The sequence below is a fragment of the Dreissena polymorpha genome, chromosome 16 (assembly GCF_020536995.1).
Source record: "Dreissena polymorpha isolate Duluth1 chromosome 16, UMN_Dpol_1.0, whole genome shotgun sequence".
Lineage (NCBI taxonomy): Eukaryota > Metazoa > Mollusca > Bivalvia > Myida > Dreissenidae > Dreissena > Dreissena polymorpha.
In genome coordinates, this window is record NC_068370.1 from 20,654,311 (window position 1) to 20,672,456 (window position 18,146).

General features: G+C 40.1%; 2 protein-coding genes across 8 annotated transcripts in view; one reads left to right on the forward strand and one right to left on the reverse strand.

Moving 5' to 3' along the window:
• LOC127862093 (collagen alpha-2(IX) chain-like) overlaps positions 1–3,305 on the forward strand; it is a 78,903-nt gene extending 75,598 nt beyond the window's left edge. For all 6 annotated transcript variants that reach the window (XM_052401057.1, XM_052401062.1, XM_052401061.1 and 3 more), the window contains 2 exons: positions 130–297; positions 734–3,305. In XM_052401057.1, coding sequence (XP_052257017.1) covers positions 130–297; positions 734–942 — 377 coding nt within the window. In that variant the 3' untranslated portion in view covers positions 943–3,305. The remainder of the gene's footprint in view (positions 1–129; positions 298–733) is intronic.
• Positions 2,796–14,882, reverse strand: LOC127862094 (uncharacterized). 2 transcript variants are annotated; one of them, XM_052401065.1, is made up of 10 exons: positions 13,766–14,882; positions 11,842–13,117; positions 11,327–11,549; positions 10,864–11,001; positions 10,278–10,466; positions 9,883–10,036; positions 7,617–7,740; positions 6,744–6,916; positions 5,758–5,891; positions 2,796–4,403 (listed from the first exon to the last, which is right to left on the reverse strand). In XM_052401065.1, exons 1-10 carry the CDS (start codon positions 14,163–14,165, stop codon positions 4,131–4,133), a joined length of 3,084 nt encoding a protein of 1,027 aa, XP_052257025.1. In that variant the 5' UTR covers positions 14,166–14,882; the 3' UTR covers positions 2,796–4,130. The 2 variants fall into 2 exon arrangements, with proteins under 2 accessions (XP_052257025.1, XP_052257024.1); XM_052401064.1 differs by having other exon boundaries at positions 6,732–6,916.
• Positions 14,883–18,146: the final 3,264 nt, after the last annotated feature.

Consider the following 18,146-nt stretch of genomic DNA (forward strand, 5'->3'; position numbering starts at 1 on the left):
ATTTAATATAAAGGAGATTTTTCCTTTTTATGTATATTTATTGGGGACTGGATACAACTACCCAGTATACTTTTAATATGTTTTATTAGTAAAACTAAATGATTGAAGCTTATTAATACCCTATTGCAGGTGTGCGAGGCGCCCCAGGTGTTCCTGGTGAGCGCGGGTTCATGGGATTGCCAGGCACTGTTGGCCCCCAGGGGGCAGTAGGACCCGCGGGAGAGCCGGGTCAGAAGGGAGACAGGGGCTTGAGAGGGCGCGGAAAGGATGGTGAAATGGGACCGCGAGGAATGCCAGGTAGGGACAAACTGATCTAGCTATCCAACTCGTTTAGTGATCAATTTCAAACTGCTTTTTTATATGGAATAATGTTAGACCTGATACAGCGCGTGGATTATAACTCAATCTGACATACTTAAAACCTACATATTTTTGTTATTATATTTTCTTCCCCGACTGTTTTCTAAAAATGAACTGCCATCGAGATTGACTTCAGAATTCATACACAGATAAATGCATGTAAGGTGAAACGCAGAGCTCTCATAATTCAGCACTCTTACACATTTTTTTTCTCTGTTAGTTTCTTTTATAGTTTAACTAATTCATTTGAACATCTCGAAATTTTATCTTGCAACTATTTGCGCCATGAACGTGCCTATTGCAGTTTGTTTTAAAATATCACGGCATGTACATGATGTACACTGCTCAAACATTGTGTTCTCCCCTATTTCAGGCCCAGCTGGACCCCCAGGGGTCGGTCAGGAAGGTCGCGCGGGCGAGCGGGGCCCGCCAGGACTCCCGGGAACGCACGGACCCCGCGGACCACCGGGCCAACAGGGAGAGCCCGGATATTGCGAGTACTGCAACTACGCGCCACAGGGCGGACCACAGCTCGTCAGACTTCCGGGAACTCCTGGCGGAAATAGCATCAAGGGGCCTTAAATACATAAACTACCTTATGATATTGAAACACAGTAAATCAAAAAGACTTGTGATATATATCCTGCATTTTGCATCAGCTTTTTTATACTAGTGCTTTCCCTCTTTAGACCACGGATCCTCTTATCAGAGATTTTGGTAAAGATTGCGAGGTGCCATGGTAGCCATTGGAAACAATATGACGTAATTGTATGCACTTAATAGTTTACTCATTCCAATCTTACAATATATATTTATTTAAAAAAAAACAAATCTAATCGAAAATGGCCACCATGACCCATTTTATTTTTAGCTGTATCAGTTGTCTTCTTGTGTTTGTTTTTTACATGTCGTAGTGCCGTGGGAACAGTTTTATTATCGTGTATTTTTCAATGCGGGCGCGATTGTTATGTTTTGCAAGGCATGATTTCATGGCCAGTAACTCTTCCTTTCTTTGCAACCATATATGACTTGTTTGTCTCGATTGTTTAACATGTCTGTAGAGTTTATTTATAACAATCCCATTGTGTTGCCTCGACGTTCCATGTTGTTTGCATGAACATAGTAGATGGTTTTCATTACTTCGCTTTGATCACGTGATTTACTTCGGGCAACTAGCAAGTGAATGTATTTTTTAGTTTACTCGTACATTGAATCGCGATAGAAACTTTTGACATAATTAAACCTTGATTTAATAGATGTTAACAATCCTAACAAGTCCATATGTTTCACCGTGGAACGTCATTCAAATCGCGTATTTTACAATATTTTTACAATGTCTATGTCTATTTTGCTATGGATTTACAATGTAGTGCCATAACAGTATACGTTTTTGTAGTGTTCCTAATACTTGTATATTATATTTATATGTATAGACTTCGCTCTAAACGATATCGTGTTTGTGTATAATTTCATCTTTCAAATAGCAATGCTGCAAGCCTCGCCAGAGCATCAGTATTATTGCATCGCATGATTATTTGCGCTTCATTGAATGCTTGAAAAAATTAAATGCTTGATGAATCTAATCATTGACACCCCGCTTACTATTTGATTGCACCAAACATTGGCAGATTATCATTAGGAATGTTCATGTCGATTGCCTGCATTCCGCACATGCGTGTGTTTGTTTATTGCATATCTTCCAAGCATAGCTTTTATCGACATCACAAGTGTTTTAGATGAGGTTGGCGCGTGTGCCGGTAAATGGTTCATTGATCAATGTGGCCCATTGTTCTCAAGAATCATCCTGTCGGAATCGCTTTTGATAACATGTATTTCAATAGCAGTCATTCCCATTTTAAAATTTAAAAAATAACAGAATATGGAGTTGTTCTCAGGTCTGATATTGTTCTTGGTTATAATGGTTTGTGCTAAACTTTAAAACTACTTCTGATTGACTAATATATCGTGTTTTTAATTAAGTGAACAGTTGAGTCATAAAAGACAAGGTCATATAAGACATTGTCAGTATGAGGCTTTTAGTCTATATAAGTCTGACCCTTGGGTTTAAATTGATCTGTATGCGGCACACGTGTTCATGGTTTATGTACGTAAGGTCCGTATGGGTTCTATTTCATTCAAGTGGACTTCACGTGGGGTCATACACGTGCAGATCACTCGATGCGACCAGAGGTCCGGGATAATGACTTCCGATTTGGCAAACAGAAACTTTAGTGGATCCATATTTTAGCGATGCTTACATGTTTCACCGCTAAATAATTGCAAGGCTTGTCCCACTAAAAGACACATGTAAGATACATTAGCTTTGTTATTTCGGCTCCACGTTGATTTGATATTATACTATTGTGTCTAATACTGATGTAAAACATCAAACTGGGGTTAAGTTTTGTTATACAATGCATTTTTATCCAACGATGCGTAAATATTCGATCTGCAGTTTACATTTTATGTTTTGATATCAATAAAAAGCAGAGGCTGATAATAGTGTACTACAATGTCTAATAACACGTATACATCAATAAATCAATGCTGTTTACTTATTGCCAATAAACAAAATATTTTACATACATGTTCATTACACTGTTCCTGGTTCACCTGAGCACAATGCACTCATTGTGAGCTTTTGTGACCGCGTTTGGTCCGTCGTTCGTCGTTTCATTCTTGGGCAAAACATTTATTCCAATAATGTCACTGTCCAGATAAAACTGTGTCATCAAGTGTTCATAAAGCTTGGTCAGAAGTCAGATTTATTAAACAAACATGACAAAAGCAGATAAATGTGGGTCTCAGGTAAGCGCACGAGTGTGTTTAGCCCTCTTGTTAATCTAAGAATAACACGTTGTTGTAAATGAGCATTGTATGTAACAGCAAACATGTATTGGTATTTAAACTGTAAATAGGACTCTAAAAAAAAATATTTGTACTAATAGTGTGTTTCTTTTTATTCGCTGCCCCGTCATTATGAGTGTCGCTTGATCTCACTAAAGTTTACCAGAGAGAGCTGACTATCAGTGGTTCATTTTGGCTTAGCATGACGTCATTCGCGAAAAGAGCCCATTATTGTGCGAAGTGTTATTATCAGTCACTGATATGAGCCGTAATATTGATAAAAAAGATCACACAATTAAAAACAGCAAACATAACGAAATATAATTGATATTGAACTCTCGTATATGTTCATGTATCTATATTTAAATTTTAATATTCCAGCAGCCATTGTAGGTATTTTAATCGATCACGTCGGGTCTCCTTTTTTGCGATAACTTATCAGCACCGAAATGTGTATCTCCCTTTCTCGTCCTGTATTCATAGCGATATGATTACTCCATGTGTTGGTCAGTTGTCCTCGGCGAGAGCGTGCTGTCAGTGTTCGTCAGTTGTCCTCGGCGAGAGGGTGCTGTCAGTATTGGTCAGTTGTCCTCGGCGAGAGCGTGCTGTCAAAGTTGGTCAGTTGTCCTCGGCGAGAGCGTGCTGTCAGTGGCCCTTAGTGTTGGTCAGTTGTCCTCGGCGAGAGCGTGCTGTCAGTGGCCTTTAGTGTTGGTCAATTGTCCTCGGCAAGAGCGTGCTGTCAGTGTTGGTCAGTTGTCCTCGGCGAGAGCTGCTGTCAGTGTTGGTCAGTTGTCCTCGGCGAGAGCGTGCTGTCAGTGTTGGTCAGTTGTCCTCGGCGAGAGCGTGCTGTCAGTATTGGTCAGTGGTCCTCGGCGAGAGCGTGCTGTCAGTGTTGGTCAGTTGTCCTCGGCGAGAACGTGCTGTCAGTGTTGGTCAGTTGTCCTCGGCGAGAGCGTGCTGTCAGTGGCTCTTAGGGTGGAGGCCTCCTGGTACTTCTCGATGAAGCTCTCGTCGAAGGCGCCGCTGGTGGGCAGGTAGATGGTCTCGCCGAGGAGGATCTTGTCGCGCTCCTGGTACCGGGAAGCGTTCAGACAGCCCTGCAGCATGTCTGTGTCGGCACGGGGGCCGCTCGTGTCCGCCATCAGCCGTAGCTGTCGCGTTGAAATCTCTTTCTGCGAGTAGAACGTCATCTCCATCTGCAGGGGACGGGCATGAAAACATTACAACGGCAATATAGAGCATTCGGTTAAATGCAACTACAGTGAAGAGGAATGTATCGATTACTGATTTATGATTAAAGCGATATGTCTATCATATTTTATCTATATTTATATATTTCAAGATAGAAGCGATAATGAATAAAGAGTATGTAATTATCAGCCAGGACGTCTGTGCATTTCAGAGATTTTGAGGTACTTCACGGTCTGAAGCTGCATGTATATCATAATCAATCAAGAGCTATAAACCCCCTGATTATACAATATATAATATAAATATATATATAGATGGTATATATATTAGTCCCTTTATGGACTATCATCCATATGAAAGGGTAAAATGATAATGAGGTTGGTAACGCTCACCGACGATTATTTTAAAAATGCATTTATTACAAAAAATGTGTTTTAAATACCCTGTAAAAGCCAAAAGCAAGAATAGTAACGCGTTACGTTTTGTGTCAAGATTTCGCGTTTTATTTTGGAATCTCGGTTAGTGCAACTTCCTTTATTGAACTTTGTTATCGAATAATATATGTTTAAACTCTTCCAAATAGCATATATTTTATAGTAATCCCATTTGTTGACAGTTTAAAAAATACGACAGTATGTCAACAATTCACTGTAAATTACAAGTTGCAATTAACAATTACAAATAACACAGAGGGATAGCGTAATTTAACAGAGTGGTATCGTAGTGAAAACTGTAATGCATACAGGAATTTAACAGTAATGTTCAAGCTTTAGACAGCTTACATCGTTAGCTCGCGTAACTTATTTTTATAATTATTATTAATAATCAGTACCTCATGTACATGCTACGCATACACAATAAAGTACAGACATTACGGGGAATACTTTACTAAAAACGACGAAAATGTTGCTGTGAATATTATAGCCACTTTATTTAACATGCATTAGAACTTAAACATATTGAAACGCGAAATATACACGTACGTCATCAATCTGGGTTTCAACAGTGGTGTTGCGTTAAAGAAAAGTATGGAAGCACTTGCCGGATGGTAGTTAATAAAAATGTCTCGCCATTATATTACTAGTATATTGTAATTTAAACAAAAACAGATGTTGATTTCTTGCATCATTAGATCAGTAACCGAGCAGACATTGTTGAATTAAATCGACACTCTGGTTGTAAAAATATTGTTGAGTTTGCAGTTTATCTTATTTCCACGTTTCATGATATGATACACAGAAACGCCAGGAAAATAACATTAATCAAGACATAAAAGTATGTTAAAAATGTAGCGTGGGCTTTCGCTGCACTATTTACGGATTTCTGAGTTAAACGCTGTACGATACAGGCTATCCTTACGTTCTCTGCGTTAACTGGCTGCGCAGTGACGTCACCGCTGAACTCGAGCACGAGGCGGTCGCCGTTGACCAGACAGAACTGCGAGCTCGGGTAGCCGCCGATGTTGTAGCCCAATTCGTTCAACTGGTAGATACCTGCAACAGAAACGGGAAATGCACGAGAATCGCCGCCGAGCGACGCCGCCTTTTATCGAATGACGTCACAACGGACGTCTGCTAGGACCTCTGGTCTCATAACATGTACAGTACGACAAAAGATGGTGACGTTTCAAATTATAAAATGTGATCGCAGCTTTAAAAGCGCGTATTTTTTTCATTATTAATGTTAATGCGCCCACTACACTGTCAGGAACCACTACTACAAAATGATAATCAAAGCGCTAAAGGCACTGAAGTTGTTCGCTGTTGTCATCCTTGATTAGCTTGTGCGCATTGCACAGGCTAATCAGTGTGCACAGGCTTATCTTATTTGACATGCATTAAGCCCCGTTTTCCCTGAAAGCAGCCAATATGTACAGATTTCAAAGATAAACACTAGACTGGCCAATGTCGTCGCACAAGCTTACACTCAATGCAGAAGTAGAGCAGAAGCATTTGTCGTCTGCAGTGCAGACAGGCGGCGATAATCGTTCCTAGCAAAGTGAGTTGCGGTTCTTACCGTAACTAAGGCCTCTAAGCACATACTGATTTGCAATAAATGCTCTGTAAATTTAGTCGGCCGCTAACGCGACCAACTAAAAATGACTCAAACGCGTTATCGAACAAAGGAGCAATATATTGTTCAATGAAAACCTTGGACAATAAACATGTTTTAATTTACATGTTTGTTATTTTTATTATATTAGGTCTACATGCTTTCCGAGACCATTGTGACTATTTCTGGTTAGTCAACAAATTACAAATAAAACACTACTTATACTAATTTCAAGAGGTTTAGAATTCATTGAAAGAAGCAAATTAACTACTGTTCATGACCTCGTGCGGTACCTTTCTTGATGAGCCTCGACCTGAGACAGAGAACGACGGCCTGGTCTGGCGTGTCCTGACGCTGCCGGAAGAGCAGGCGGGCCAGGTGGTGGTCGGTGTGCTCGTGCAGGGTGCGCACTGCCGCCAGCCGCTCCTCCACCGTCATGTCCCGTGGCAGCTCAAGACCCACCATCCTGCAAGGGGAGTTTCATAGAAGTAATAGGGGGTCACTACAGATGACATAGGGGTAATTGGGGTTTTACGCAAGGTTGCATACGGGTAATATTTTTAGGGGGGGGGGGGGGGTGTCACGCAAGGCATCTTATAATTATAAAGGGTCATGCGAGGTAGCATATTGGTAATTGGCGATCATCTGAGGTATTAAGTAGGTAATACGGGGACACGGGTTTTCATATAGATAATTGGAGGCATTTCTACGGTTGCGCAATACAGCCCACAATAACTGACAACAAAGAATGTTAGTCTTTGTGAAAACTTGTGTTCGTATTTTGAGTACGAGGTAAAAGCTTGCGCTAGACTTAAATCTTAAATCTGAAACATACGTATTTATTTCGAATGTATTAAGACCTTCCGCGCACCTGGGGATGTATTATATGGGGATCTGTAGTGTGAACCATCTTAACTTTCTAGACTATCAAAGGTTGTCAATTATATTATATTTAAACTAATTTTTGTAACTGAAAGACATACACATTTTGTGTGGTCTTGATCCGTGTGGTGAAATCGGAATACCTAGAGCAAACCCTAGCTGTCCAGTAGTATGATCACCAACCAAACTCACATGCGAAGGGATCGATAATATAACCCTGTCGCCACTGCGCTAACTAAATAGCCCTCGTAGATATTACTATTGCGCTACCAGCTTGTATTCACCTGTATTTCTTGGTGCCAGACCTCAGATGTACTAGCAGCTTCTTGTGTTCCTTCTCCCAGTCACAGTCGGCCAGCTTCCAGCCGGAGTCCTCCAGGCTGAACATCGTGTACCTGCACTCCGCATCTGACATGTATAGCAGAGTTCTAACAATACTGACATGTATAGCAGAACATCGTATACCTGCTGTCCGCATCTGACATGTATAGCAGAACATCGTATACCTGCACTCCACATCTGACATGTATAGCAGAGTTCTATTAATACTGACAAGTTTAGCAGATGTGTAATAGTTTTGAGTAATATACACACAACTTTCAAATATCAAACAGCGATTCAATTCAAATTCATGGCATTATAATAACTTTTGTTTCGCATGCACAAGTCATCCTAATTAATAATGTTACTCTTTTGATACCTGAATGGAGCACATTAAATGTATAGTAACGGTTTTTGCTCAATTTCTTCTTGTTTGACACTCTATAGCGGCCCAGTAATTATGCGTGTATTTATCTGCGGTCCAATGTCAGATGCCATATAAGACAAAAGAGGGAGTCTATACCGGTTAAGATTAGTAGGTAATACATAGGAGGGAGTCAATACCGGTTAAGAATACTAGGTGAAACATAGGAGAAAGTCGATATCGGTTAAGATTACTAGGTGAGCATTAGAAGGGAGTCGATATCGGTTAAGATTACTAGGTGATACATAGGAGGGAGTCGATACCGGTTAAGATTACTAGGTGAGACATAGGAGGGAGTCGATACTGGTTTAGATCACTAGGTGTGACATTGGAGAGGGTCGATACTGGTTTAGATTACTAGGTGTGACATAGGAGGGAGTCGATACCGGTTAAGATTACTAGATGAGACATAGGAGGTAGTCGATACCGGTTTAGATTACTATGTGAGACATAGGAGGGAGTCGATACCGGTCAAGATTACTAGGTGCGACAAAGGAGGGCGTCGATATCGGTTAAGATTACTAGGTGAGACATAGGAGGGAGTCGATACCGGTTTAGATTTCAAGGTGAGACATGGGAGGGAGTCGATACCGGTTAAGACAACTAGGTGACACATAGGAGGGGGTCGATACCAGTTAAGATAACTAGGTGAGACATGGGAAGGAGTCGATACCGGTAAAGATAACTAGGTGAGACATAGGAGAGAGTCGATATTGGTTAAGATTACTAGGTGAGACATAGGAGGGAGTCGGTATCGGTAAAGATTACTAGGTGAGACATAGGAGGGAGTCGATACCGGTTGAGATTTCTAGGTGAGACATAGGAGGGAGTCGATACCGGTTAATATTACTAGGTGAGACATAGGAGGGGTTTGGTCAGGTAGTTAGATGAAATACTAGAGGAACTAGGTGCCGACACAGACTGATAGGTGGCATATGGGACTGGGTCGGTACTGGTACAGAGTATTGATTGACACATAGAAGTGCGTCGGTACCGGTAAAAATGGTTAGGTTACATATAAGATGGACTATGGATTGGGACAAACTGGCAGACACATGTGACACACAGGTCTGGGTCGGCACCGTAACAGATTGTTGGATTACATATTATAGGGTGTGGGTGCCGGTACAGATTGGCAGTTGACACATAAGACAGGTCGGTACTGATGCAGATTACTAGATGAAAAATAAGAGGAGTATGTACCGGTACAAATTGCTAGGTGACACATAACAGAAGGTCAGTATTGCTGCAAATTACTAGGTGGAGTATAAGAGGGGACGGTACCGGTACAGATTGCCAGGTAACGCATAAAAGTGGATCGGCTGTGCTACATATTGCAAGGTGACAAATAAGAGGGGGTCGTTATACGTAAAGATTTCCACGTAACACATATAGGGGTCGGTTTTTGTACAGATTGAAAGGTGAAACCTAGGAAGCGTCAGTACCGGTATATATTGCCTAGATTGCCATGTGATTGTGACACATAGGGGAGGTCAGTACTGGTATAGACACAGGAGGGGCGGTTATTGTTCAGATTGCCATGTGACAAACATGAGGGGGCAGTTATTGTACAGATTGCCATCTGTCACACAGGAGGTGGTGGTTATTGTACAGATTGCCATGTGACATACAGGAGGGGGCGGTTACTGAATAGACTGCCAGGTGACACACAGGAGGGGGCAGTTATTGTATAGATTCCCAGGTGAAACCACGGAGGGGGCGGTTATTGTACAGATTCCATGCTGAAACCAAGGAGGGGCGGTTATTGTACAGATTCCAATGTGAAACCAAGGAGGCGTCCATACCTGTGTCCTCCTGGAGCTCCATGACAACGGAGATGTCCTCGCGTGTCACCTGCTCGCACTGGAGCGACACGAACGCCGTACATGACATGATCCGCTTGCACTCGCCGTGGATCTCGATCGCCGACAGCATCTCCTGTCGGTGGCGGTGGTGCACCTTGAATCAATAAATAATATAAAAATAAATAACAAACATCTATTTATGTATGTTAATGATCGCAAGAAGTTAATAACAGTTGTAGTCTAAACTGGTTTTGTCATTAACCTCTATACTACACGATACATTCACAAAAAATCCAACCTATAAAACCTGCTAAATTATCAGTTTACATGTTATCAAAGAATCAATGATGACAAAAAATGTACAAGTAATATTGTCAAATATCATACTATCTCACCATTAGTTTCACTTCGGTTCGCACACGGAATGCCTCTGGTCTGATGTTTACAACAACTGTGGGGTCGAACTTGGACACGTGGCTGACGTGTGTTTCCCCGGCGATGATGCTGTCCGTTCTCTCCCTAGCTATTACCACCAGCTTGACGTCCGTGATGTCCCGGAACTCCGTCCCGATCACCTGCACGCTCTGTCAGGAGTAGACTATGATGAGTATGTTACACACAAATGTTAACCGACTCAATAAACTGTTAGTATGCATTAATAATGTGAATATTTCATATCTAATTATATTAACTGTAATATGCGTGTTTCGTGCCGTTAAATTGCATATGGTCGAGTTGCTTATGTTGACACAATGTCAGAAAGACAAATATGCAAAATGTAAAGGTACTGAGATTTGAGTTATGCAAGCAGGCTTCTGTTTACCTATTGCGGACAGCTAGATGCGTTTTTTAACTAAAAAACTTTTCATTGTATAATATACACATAACCTTTCCCAAACAATATCGCGACCCACAAAGTCTCGTACTTATTAAAACCAATAGTTGTCAATGCTTAACTTTATGCTTGCCGTGGTTTCTAACCTTGTCGAGGGACGAGGGCGCGCCCTGGTAAGTGTCACACGGCTCCCAGTCGCCGCCCTCAACGCTCTGCACGAGAATAACTTCCTCGAACTCGCCCACAGGCCGATGCGGCACGAAAACAGCAAGCGTTTCGTCACCCTAGAGCGACCCATAGTTGAAGATATGCTTAGTTAACAAAGAATACAATATAAACATAACGTGTGCTAGAGTAAGAACGTTTACGTAATATATAAACGTTATTTGATTGACTCAGCGACACACCCTGGGAAGGAAATCATACAGATTGTACAATAACCTTGCATATACCAGATGATTATATAGCTAAAAGGCTACCGCTATGATCCTAGCTTACTATTAAGAGTATATCAATTGACATTGGAATGATACATAATATCTACGGTCATACCAAACGCATGTGCCATTATAAGCAGAACGAAACTATTCTGTAGATCGATCAGGATACCTGTAGGTCAAACTTGGCGCCGTATTTTTGCTGGAAATGTATGTGAAAACTGATGGGCCGCTCGCCCTCCACGAAGTCTGGCAGCATGTCATTCTGCAGGCCGTCCACGATCTCGCACTGCACGCTGTCCACGCCGAACGTGCCGCACGTCGTCCGGATGACGGCGCCGACACCTTTGTGGTAGGACAGGTTGCCATCAATGTCGCCGTCGCTTCGTCGGTATCTGGTGATACGTGATTGCATGGAAACTGGTATATGGAAATTGTACATAACACGCATTTATTTTGATGCGTGCTTGATTATTTAACGAAGAAATGTTATTCATATGTGTTTGGTTTGTTTGTCAGTCCACTTAATAAAGACTAAACAATGAAAACAAAAACAATATTTAAGATATTTCGTGCGTTCATATATTTTTTAATAAATATGTCTAACCGTCTGTTTGTTTGGGTACCAGAATTATTGTTCAAAGATTTTTTGTCAATTTAATAAACAAAAACAACACAATAGCATACATTATTTCTTTCATGGCGCCTTCACTGACAACGACAACTTTTTCTGAATCTGGACGTTTGCTCTTCGTGCCCTCCGATCTGACGTCAGAGGCAATCTTGTGCGACACGAGGGCTTGCTGGGGGTGTACTTTGTTTTTGTTTGTAAATTCGTCCACAAAAGATTGCTGTCGTTGTTCTGCCTGTGCATTGCCACCCTGCATCTTACCGCCCTGCGTCTTTTCAGGTTCTTTAACTGTCACTGCTTTTACCTTTTTCTTGACTGGGCTAATCTTCCTTGTCACAGGTTGGGTCTTCTGTTGATCGTGTTCAGTCTCAACACCTATATCGTTGACATCCTTTATAAGCGGTTTGGTATCGTCTGTATTCTTACCATCTAAGCTGACTTGCAGTTTGTCTAAAGTGTCTTTGATTTTCGCCTCCTCGTCCTCTTCTTGTTTCAATTTATCAGTAGATGGTTTGATTTGAGTTTTGTTGCCATCGAATGCCTGAATCCATTCCCTAAACGAATCAACGTCGTTTTCGTCGTTTGTTTCTTTACCTGTTTCATTGATTTTGTTGGGGGAAGGTTTTATTTCTTTTTTATCATCTGTTGTGTTCACTGAATCCGGTTTACTTTTAGATGCCGCCTCATCTTCGTAGCCTTCTGGAGTGGGCCTTACAGCATCTTTGTCTGCAATCGGACTGCGGGGCGAGTTTATCATCAGAGTTTCAATAGTAGAATCTTTTTTCTCTAATAAAGCTCGCAAGTAATTTACCTCCACTTCATGAGATAACCTCTCGTCGAGAAGTTTTTCTTCAATCTTTTGCACTCTGATATGAGCCTTCTCAGCACGACTATCTGCATTTATAGTTTCGGTTCTAAGCTCCGCCAGCTCTTTGAGTAAACGCCTGTTGGAATCTTCAAGTGATACAACACTTTCTTCATTAATATTTTCTAGCTTTGCATTATCGTCAAGAAGAGATTCATATTTCCTTCTCAGCCTCAATGCCTCTTCGCGCCATTTAAGAATATCTTCCAATATAAACTGTCCTCCATCATTTTGCAAAAGAGAGGTTAATCTTTCACTTGTCGTCGATCTTGCGCTGTCAAGACCACGAGACAATTTTACCTCTTCTTTAACCTGCTCAAGTTCGTGTATTTGACGCTTCAGTGCGGATACCATGTTTGGTAAGTTGTTGTTGTCAGTGTTTACTGTTTCAATGCGCTTTTTGGCATTCGTAATAAGATCATCCACAAAATTTATGTGTTGCTGAACTTGGCCCGTGTGGTCATTAGCTTAAAGAAAAAAAAACTTTAAAATAACAATATAAGGCCCTTATGCAAAATGTATTTAATACGCGCGTAACTGACAATTGTAGTTGTTTTAAATAAAATTAAAGTTGTTATGTTCTTTTGTCAAAACATGTATATGCATAACTGGATAACACTGATTTAAGTCTAAATATTTAAGCAAATATCAACGAACATGTACATGTCATTCAGCAATCAATGTTCAAATGACAGCGGTTGTCAACTACGATTAAAATTGAATTATAATTAATGTGTGTGTGTTGGTCTGTACTTTAAAGACAATGATTCCCTTCCTGGTTATAGTCTGCATATTGTAAGGACCCAGATTACGTCCCAGCACTCCTCTTTAGTTTACTTATTAGACTCAGGAAACTTGAGATGAATTGTCAATCCTAGCTGCAATATCAAACTATTTCTTTCTTTCTGAAATATATTTAATTTTGATGTAAACTTGCTTTGTGAGTGGAGACCGGTGTACCAGACGGAAAGCCCACCTGTCCGGTAAGGTGACCACCAACAAAACGCACATTCACCGATGAAAACGCGTGTACCAACCACTGCGCTAACCGGACAGTCCGACATTGCATTATATTGACATTTAAACGTTTTAAATATATCTTACAAGAAACATACCCGATTGTTCTTTACACCTTGTGATTGCAGCATCCGACAGTTCGCTAAGCTTTGTTCTTAGTGTTTTCAAAGTGTCTGTAATAGCGGTGCAGTACTTCACAAGCTGTTGCGATACGTTTTGCACTGACTGTGTAACGTCAGCGTCGGTTACCCTGGCATTAAGCTTGACAGCATCGATGACTGCGTCCAGCTCCTGGTTGATTCTTGTCGCTCTCTCTAGCCTTGCTATCACCGAGTGGAGCTCTCGGAGTGCAGGGAATTCCCCTATGTCAGCGGCGGCACTGGCGTTTGCTGTTATTTGTGTAAACAACGAAGTTTTAATTGCAATAGTGGAGGACTCTGAATGTAAATTACAACATGTTTTGCAACGTAAAAAACACTTATGCTGGCTGGCAGACATACAAAAGTTAAGAGCAAACGTAGTTAAAACATTAAGACTTTGACTTTTTTGTTTATTTTATATCACATAGGATTTATTATGTTTGTTTGGTCGTGTTAGTGGACACAATTTTTATACAGTCAACGAGATTCAACTTCTTGTTATTTTTGTGTGTTTTTACAAAACGATTAAACTGTTTAATATGTATGTTTGTTTTCTGATGTGTTGATTTAAAAGAGTTTGCGGCATCAAACTCAAAAAGTTCGTAATGTGTCGTAATCGAAATACACAATATATCTGCGGACGTTGTGACAGTGCTTACTGACCTCGCTTTGCACTGGCAGATGCCCCCATCTGGAAATAGTGCTCCCGAACAACAACGTAAATCTATCCTTGGTAGACACTCCACCAGTAGTCTATGTTTCCTCCCATTAATAACTAAATATTTATACAAATTGTTGCGTGTTTTGTTAACGTTCGGACATAAAATTAGATCTACAACGTATTTAGACGACATTGTTCGATTCTATTGTATTTGCCAAATTAGCGGAACAAGAAAACAAAGCACGTGGACTTAAATTGTTATCGTATACGCTGTAAGGCTTTAATAACCAAAGAATGTTTATGGGTATACATAGATCATGAGTGTCCCATCGTTCTGTATGTAAAACAAGACCACAAACTCTTACTTGATTTATAAAAAATAGTCATATATAGTATGATAATTCGGGCTCTAATTTTTTTAGGAATTAAAGGGGCCTTTTCACAGATTTTGGCATTTTTTAACTTATTCATTAAATGCTTTATATCGATAAATGTAAACATTCGATCGTAAAAGCTCCAGTAAAAAATCAAGAATAAAATTAAAAAAAGGAAAAGAACATAGCCCGGACCAGGTTTCGAACCAGTGACCCCTGGAGTCCTGCCACAGTCCTGAAGTAAAAACGCTTTAGCCTACTGAGCTATTCCGCCGAGTACACATGCTGAGCGTATTTTATACGTTATATAAGCAATCTTCGTAGTTTCACAAAATTTAACGACAAAAACAAAACTCTCCAAATTATTCAATCGTTTCGCGTTGCAACGCTTTATAATTTTTAGGTTTTAAAATCGTCAAAAGATGCATATAATGGCTCTATTAGACCATGGTAAATGTTCAGTATTACTGTTTCCTCACAAATATCATAACTTAAACGAAAATTCGCGAATTTGAAACAATTTTTTTCAATTTTGTCAATTTACCAAAGCGTGAAAAGATCCCTTTAAAGGTTTCTAACATTTCAAATGTACATCAATTCAATCATAAAGCATACGACCGCCGGGAATGTTCAGTGTCGACCGCAGGGAAATGAGAACTGCCACTAACCAACCGCTTTAAGACAGAGTCTTGACATTAGATGCTCTAATGTGACCTTTTACCATATTTTGATGCGGCTTTCAAGAAAGTTTATGTGATTTATTATACTCGACCAACAGTCTCATACTGTTTCATTGCGAATCAAATAATGGAGCGGATAAGCCTTATTTCAACTGTTGTTATCTGACCTTTGACATCGAAGTATGGCTGTAATCTTAAATATAGCCACGTGGTTCATATCTGCGTCACACCTTCTCATGCAGGTATTATGTGCGCCACTTATTTAAAAGCCCAATGACACATGGTCAAGTTATAGTGCGTACAAGTAATATTTTAACAATAATGCTTTCAAATTTTGACGAAGAGATTGAAGCCAGCCATGTTGTACCTGCGCGCAACACGCCGTCTAATGTGGTTTAACGTTTGTACCTGCGCGTAACACGCCGTCTAATGTGGTTTAACGTTGGTGCCTGCGCGCAACACGCCGTCTAATATGGTTTAACTTTAGTACAAAGTTATTTTGAAATTCTTCATGCATAACAGTTATAGATCGGACATGCTCTGTGTTGCCGTATTTTGACATTTATCTTAAATACTGGCATGAGATTCTTGCGCATAAGACGCTGACTCGTATAATGAACTTTTAGTTCATGTAAACGCATCAATGAATGGCCCAGTCATAGAGATGGCAAGCTCTTTGATAATAAATTGCTTTCTTTCGACCGTTGATCGATCGGGAAAGCCATATTTGCCAATCTAATGAGGTATTGTGACATTTGACCTTACGGTTTGACCTTGAATGTGGTTCTTGTACATTATTTACTTTCTTGTGTAGTTTGACATGAGCAACACGTCAATTCGAATTACTTAAATGCATGTGGAAAGAGCAGTCCCAGATATGTATCGCCAAGACAAACCAACATACTTTGACTTCTATATATCACGTGTACGTTCTCTTGGTGGCGGTACACACTGTGTAGAGGATCGCTACATGACGTTTAATACCACGCATCAAACACCGTCTTTGCGGTCTCAGAGTGAATAGATATTCGAAATAATTTTACTAATTGGTTGTTCATGTGACCTCTGTGTTGTAGCTTTTGACAACAGGGTCATAATTCCTAAATTCTCAACTTTAAGACGATTTTGTTTTTTTTCCATTATATAACAGCAGTCAGCTATTGACAAAGGATTAATGTGGTCATCATTCAAAGGTCTACAATAACAGAAATTACAAAGGGCGCTTTTGAAATGCACACTCAAAATCAACATGCTTTTTGTAAACAAATACTTAACAAGAGGCCCATGAGGGCCTGAATCGCTCTACTGGCTGGAATCAATAGGGCTCAAGCCCTTGATAGTATGAACAATCTGAGCAAGTTTTAAATAAACAGACCCAAAATAGGAAATTTATAGCATAAACAAGAAGAAACTAAAATTTAAACTTCAAATGGATCCTTTTCAACAATAAGTTGGACAAATTTTCTTCACTCTCAATGGGGTTCTGGCCCTTGATGATACAAAGACCTATAGATAACATGTTATCTAAAGGTCTTTGGATGATATAAAACACCCGTTGAAGTTTCAAAAGGATAGAACTTTATATGTAAACAAACAAGAAATGTGTTTGTCGGAAACACTATGTCCCCTTATGCGTCGCTTTGAATTAATTTGTTTTACCTTTGACCTTGAAGGATGACCTTGACCTTCCACCACTCAAAATGTGCAGCTCCATGAGATACACATGCATGCCAAATATGAAGTTGCTATCTTCAATATTGCAAAAGTTATGGCAAAATGTTAAAGATTTTCATTTTTTTCTCAAATTCAAGGAGATAATTCTGGACTTATAACTCTGATATTGCTCATTTTCAATAGGGTTTGACTCATCATTCAGATAAAGACACTGTGCAAGTTGGGAAATGATTGGATGAAAACTGTGGACTTTATTGCGTAAACAAGCCTTATTTCACAATTTTCTCAAATTCAAGGGGATATAATTCTGGACTTATTAATCTGATGTAACCCATTTTCAATAGGGTTTGAGTCCTCATTAATATAAAGACACTGAACAAGTTTGAAAAGAATCGGATGAAAACTGTGGACTTTTTTGCCTAGACAAGCCTTATTTCACAATTTTCTCAAATTCAAGGGGAGATAATTCTGGACTTTTTACTCTGATGTAACCCATTTTCCATAGGGTTCGAGTCCTCATTAATATAAAGACACTGAACAAGTTTGAAAATAATCGGATGAAAACTGTGGACTAAATCGCATAAACAAGAACAAGAGTGCCAAACTGTCACAAGATACGCCCGTTCGAAGGTTTTGGACACCATGCTCAATGCTTGAAAGTGTCCTCAAGACCTAGTTATTGACCCGGCATGACCCATATTTGAACTTGACCTAGATATCACTTAGATGTAACATCTGACTAAATTTGGTGAAGATCAGATGAAAACTACTTCAATTAAAGAGCGGACAACATGCTTAATGCTTGAAATGCACTATGTGACCTCGTTTTTGACCCGGCATGACCCATGTTCGAACTTGACCTACATATCATCTAGACACAACTTCTGACCAAATTAGGTGAAGATCAGATGAAAACTACTTCAATTAGAGAGCGGACACCATGCTAAATG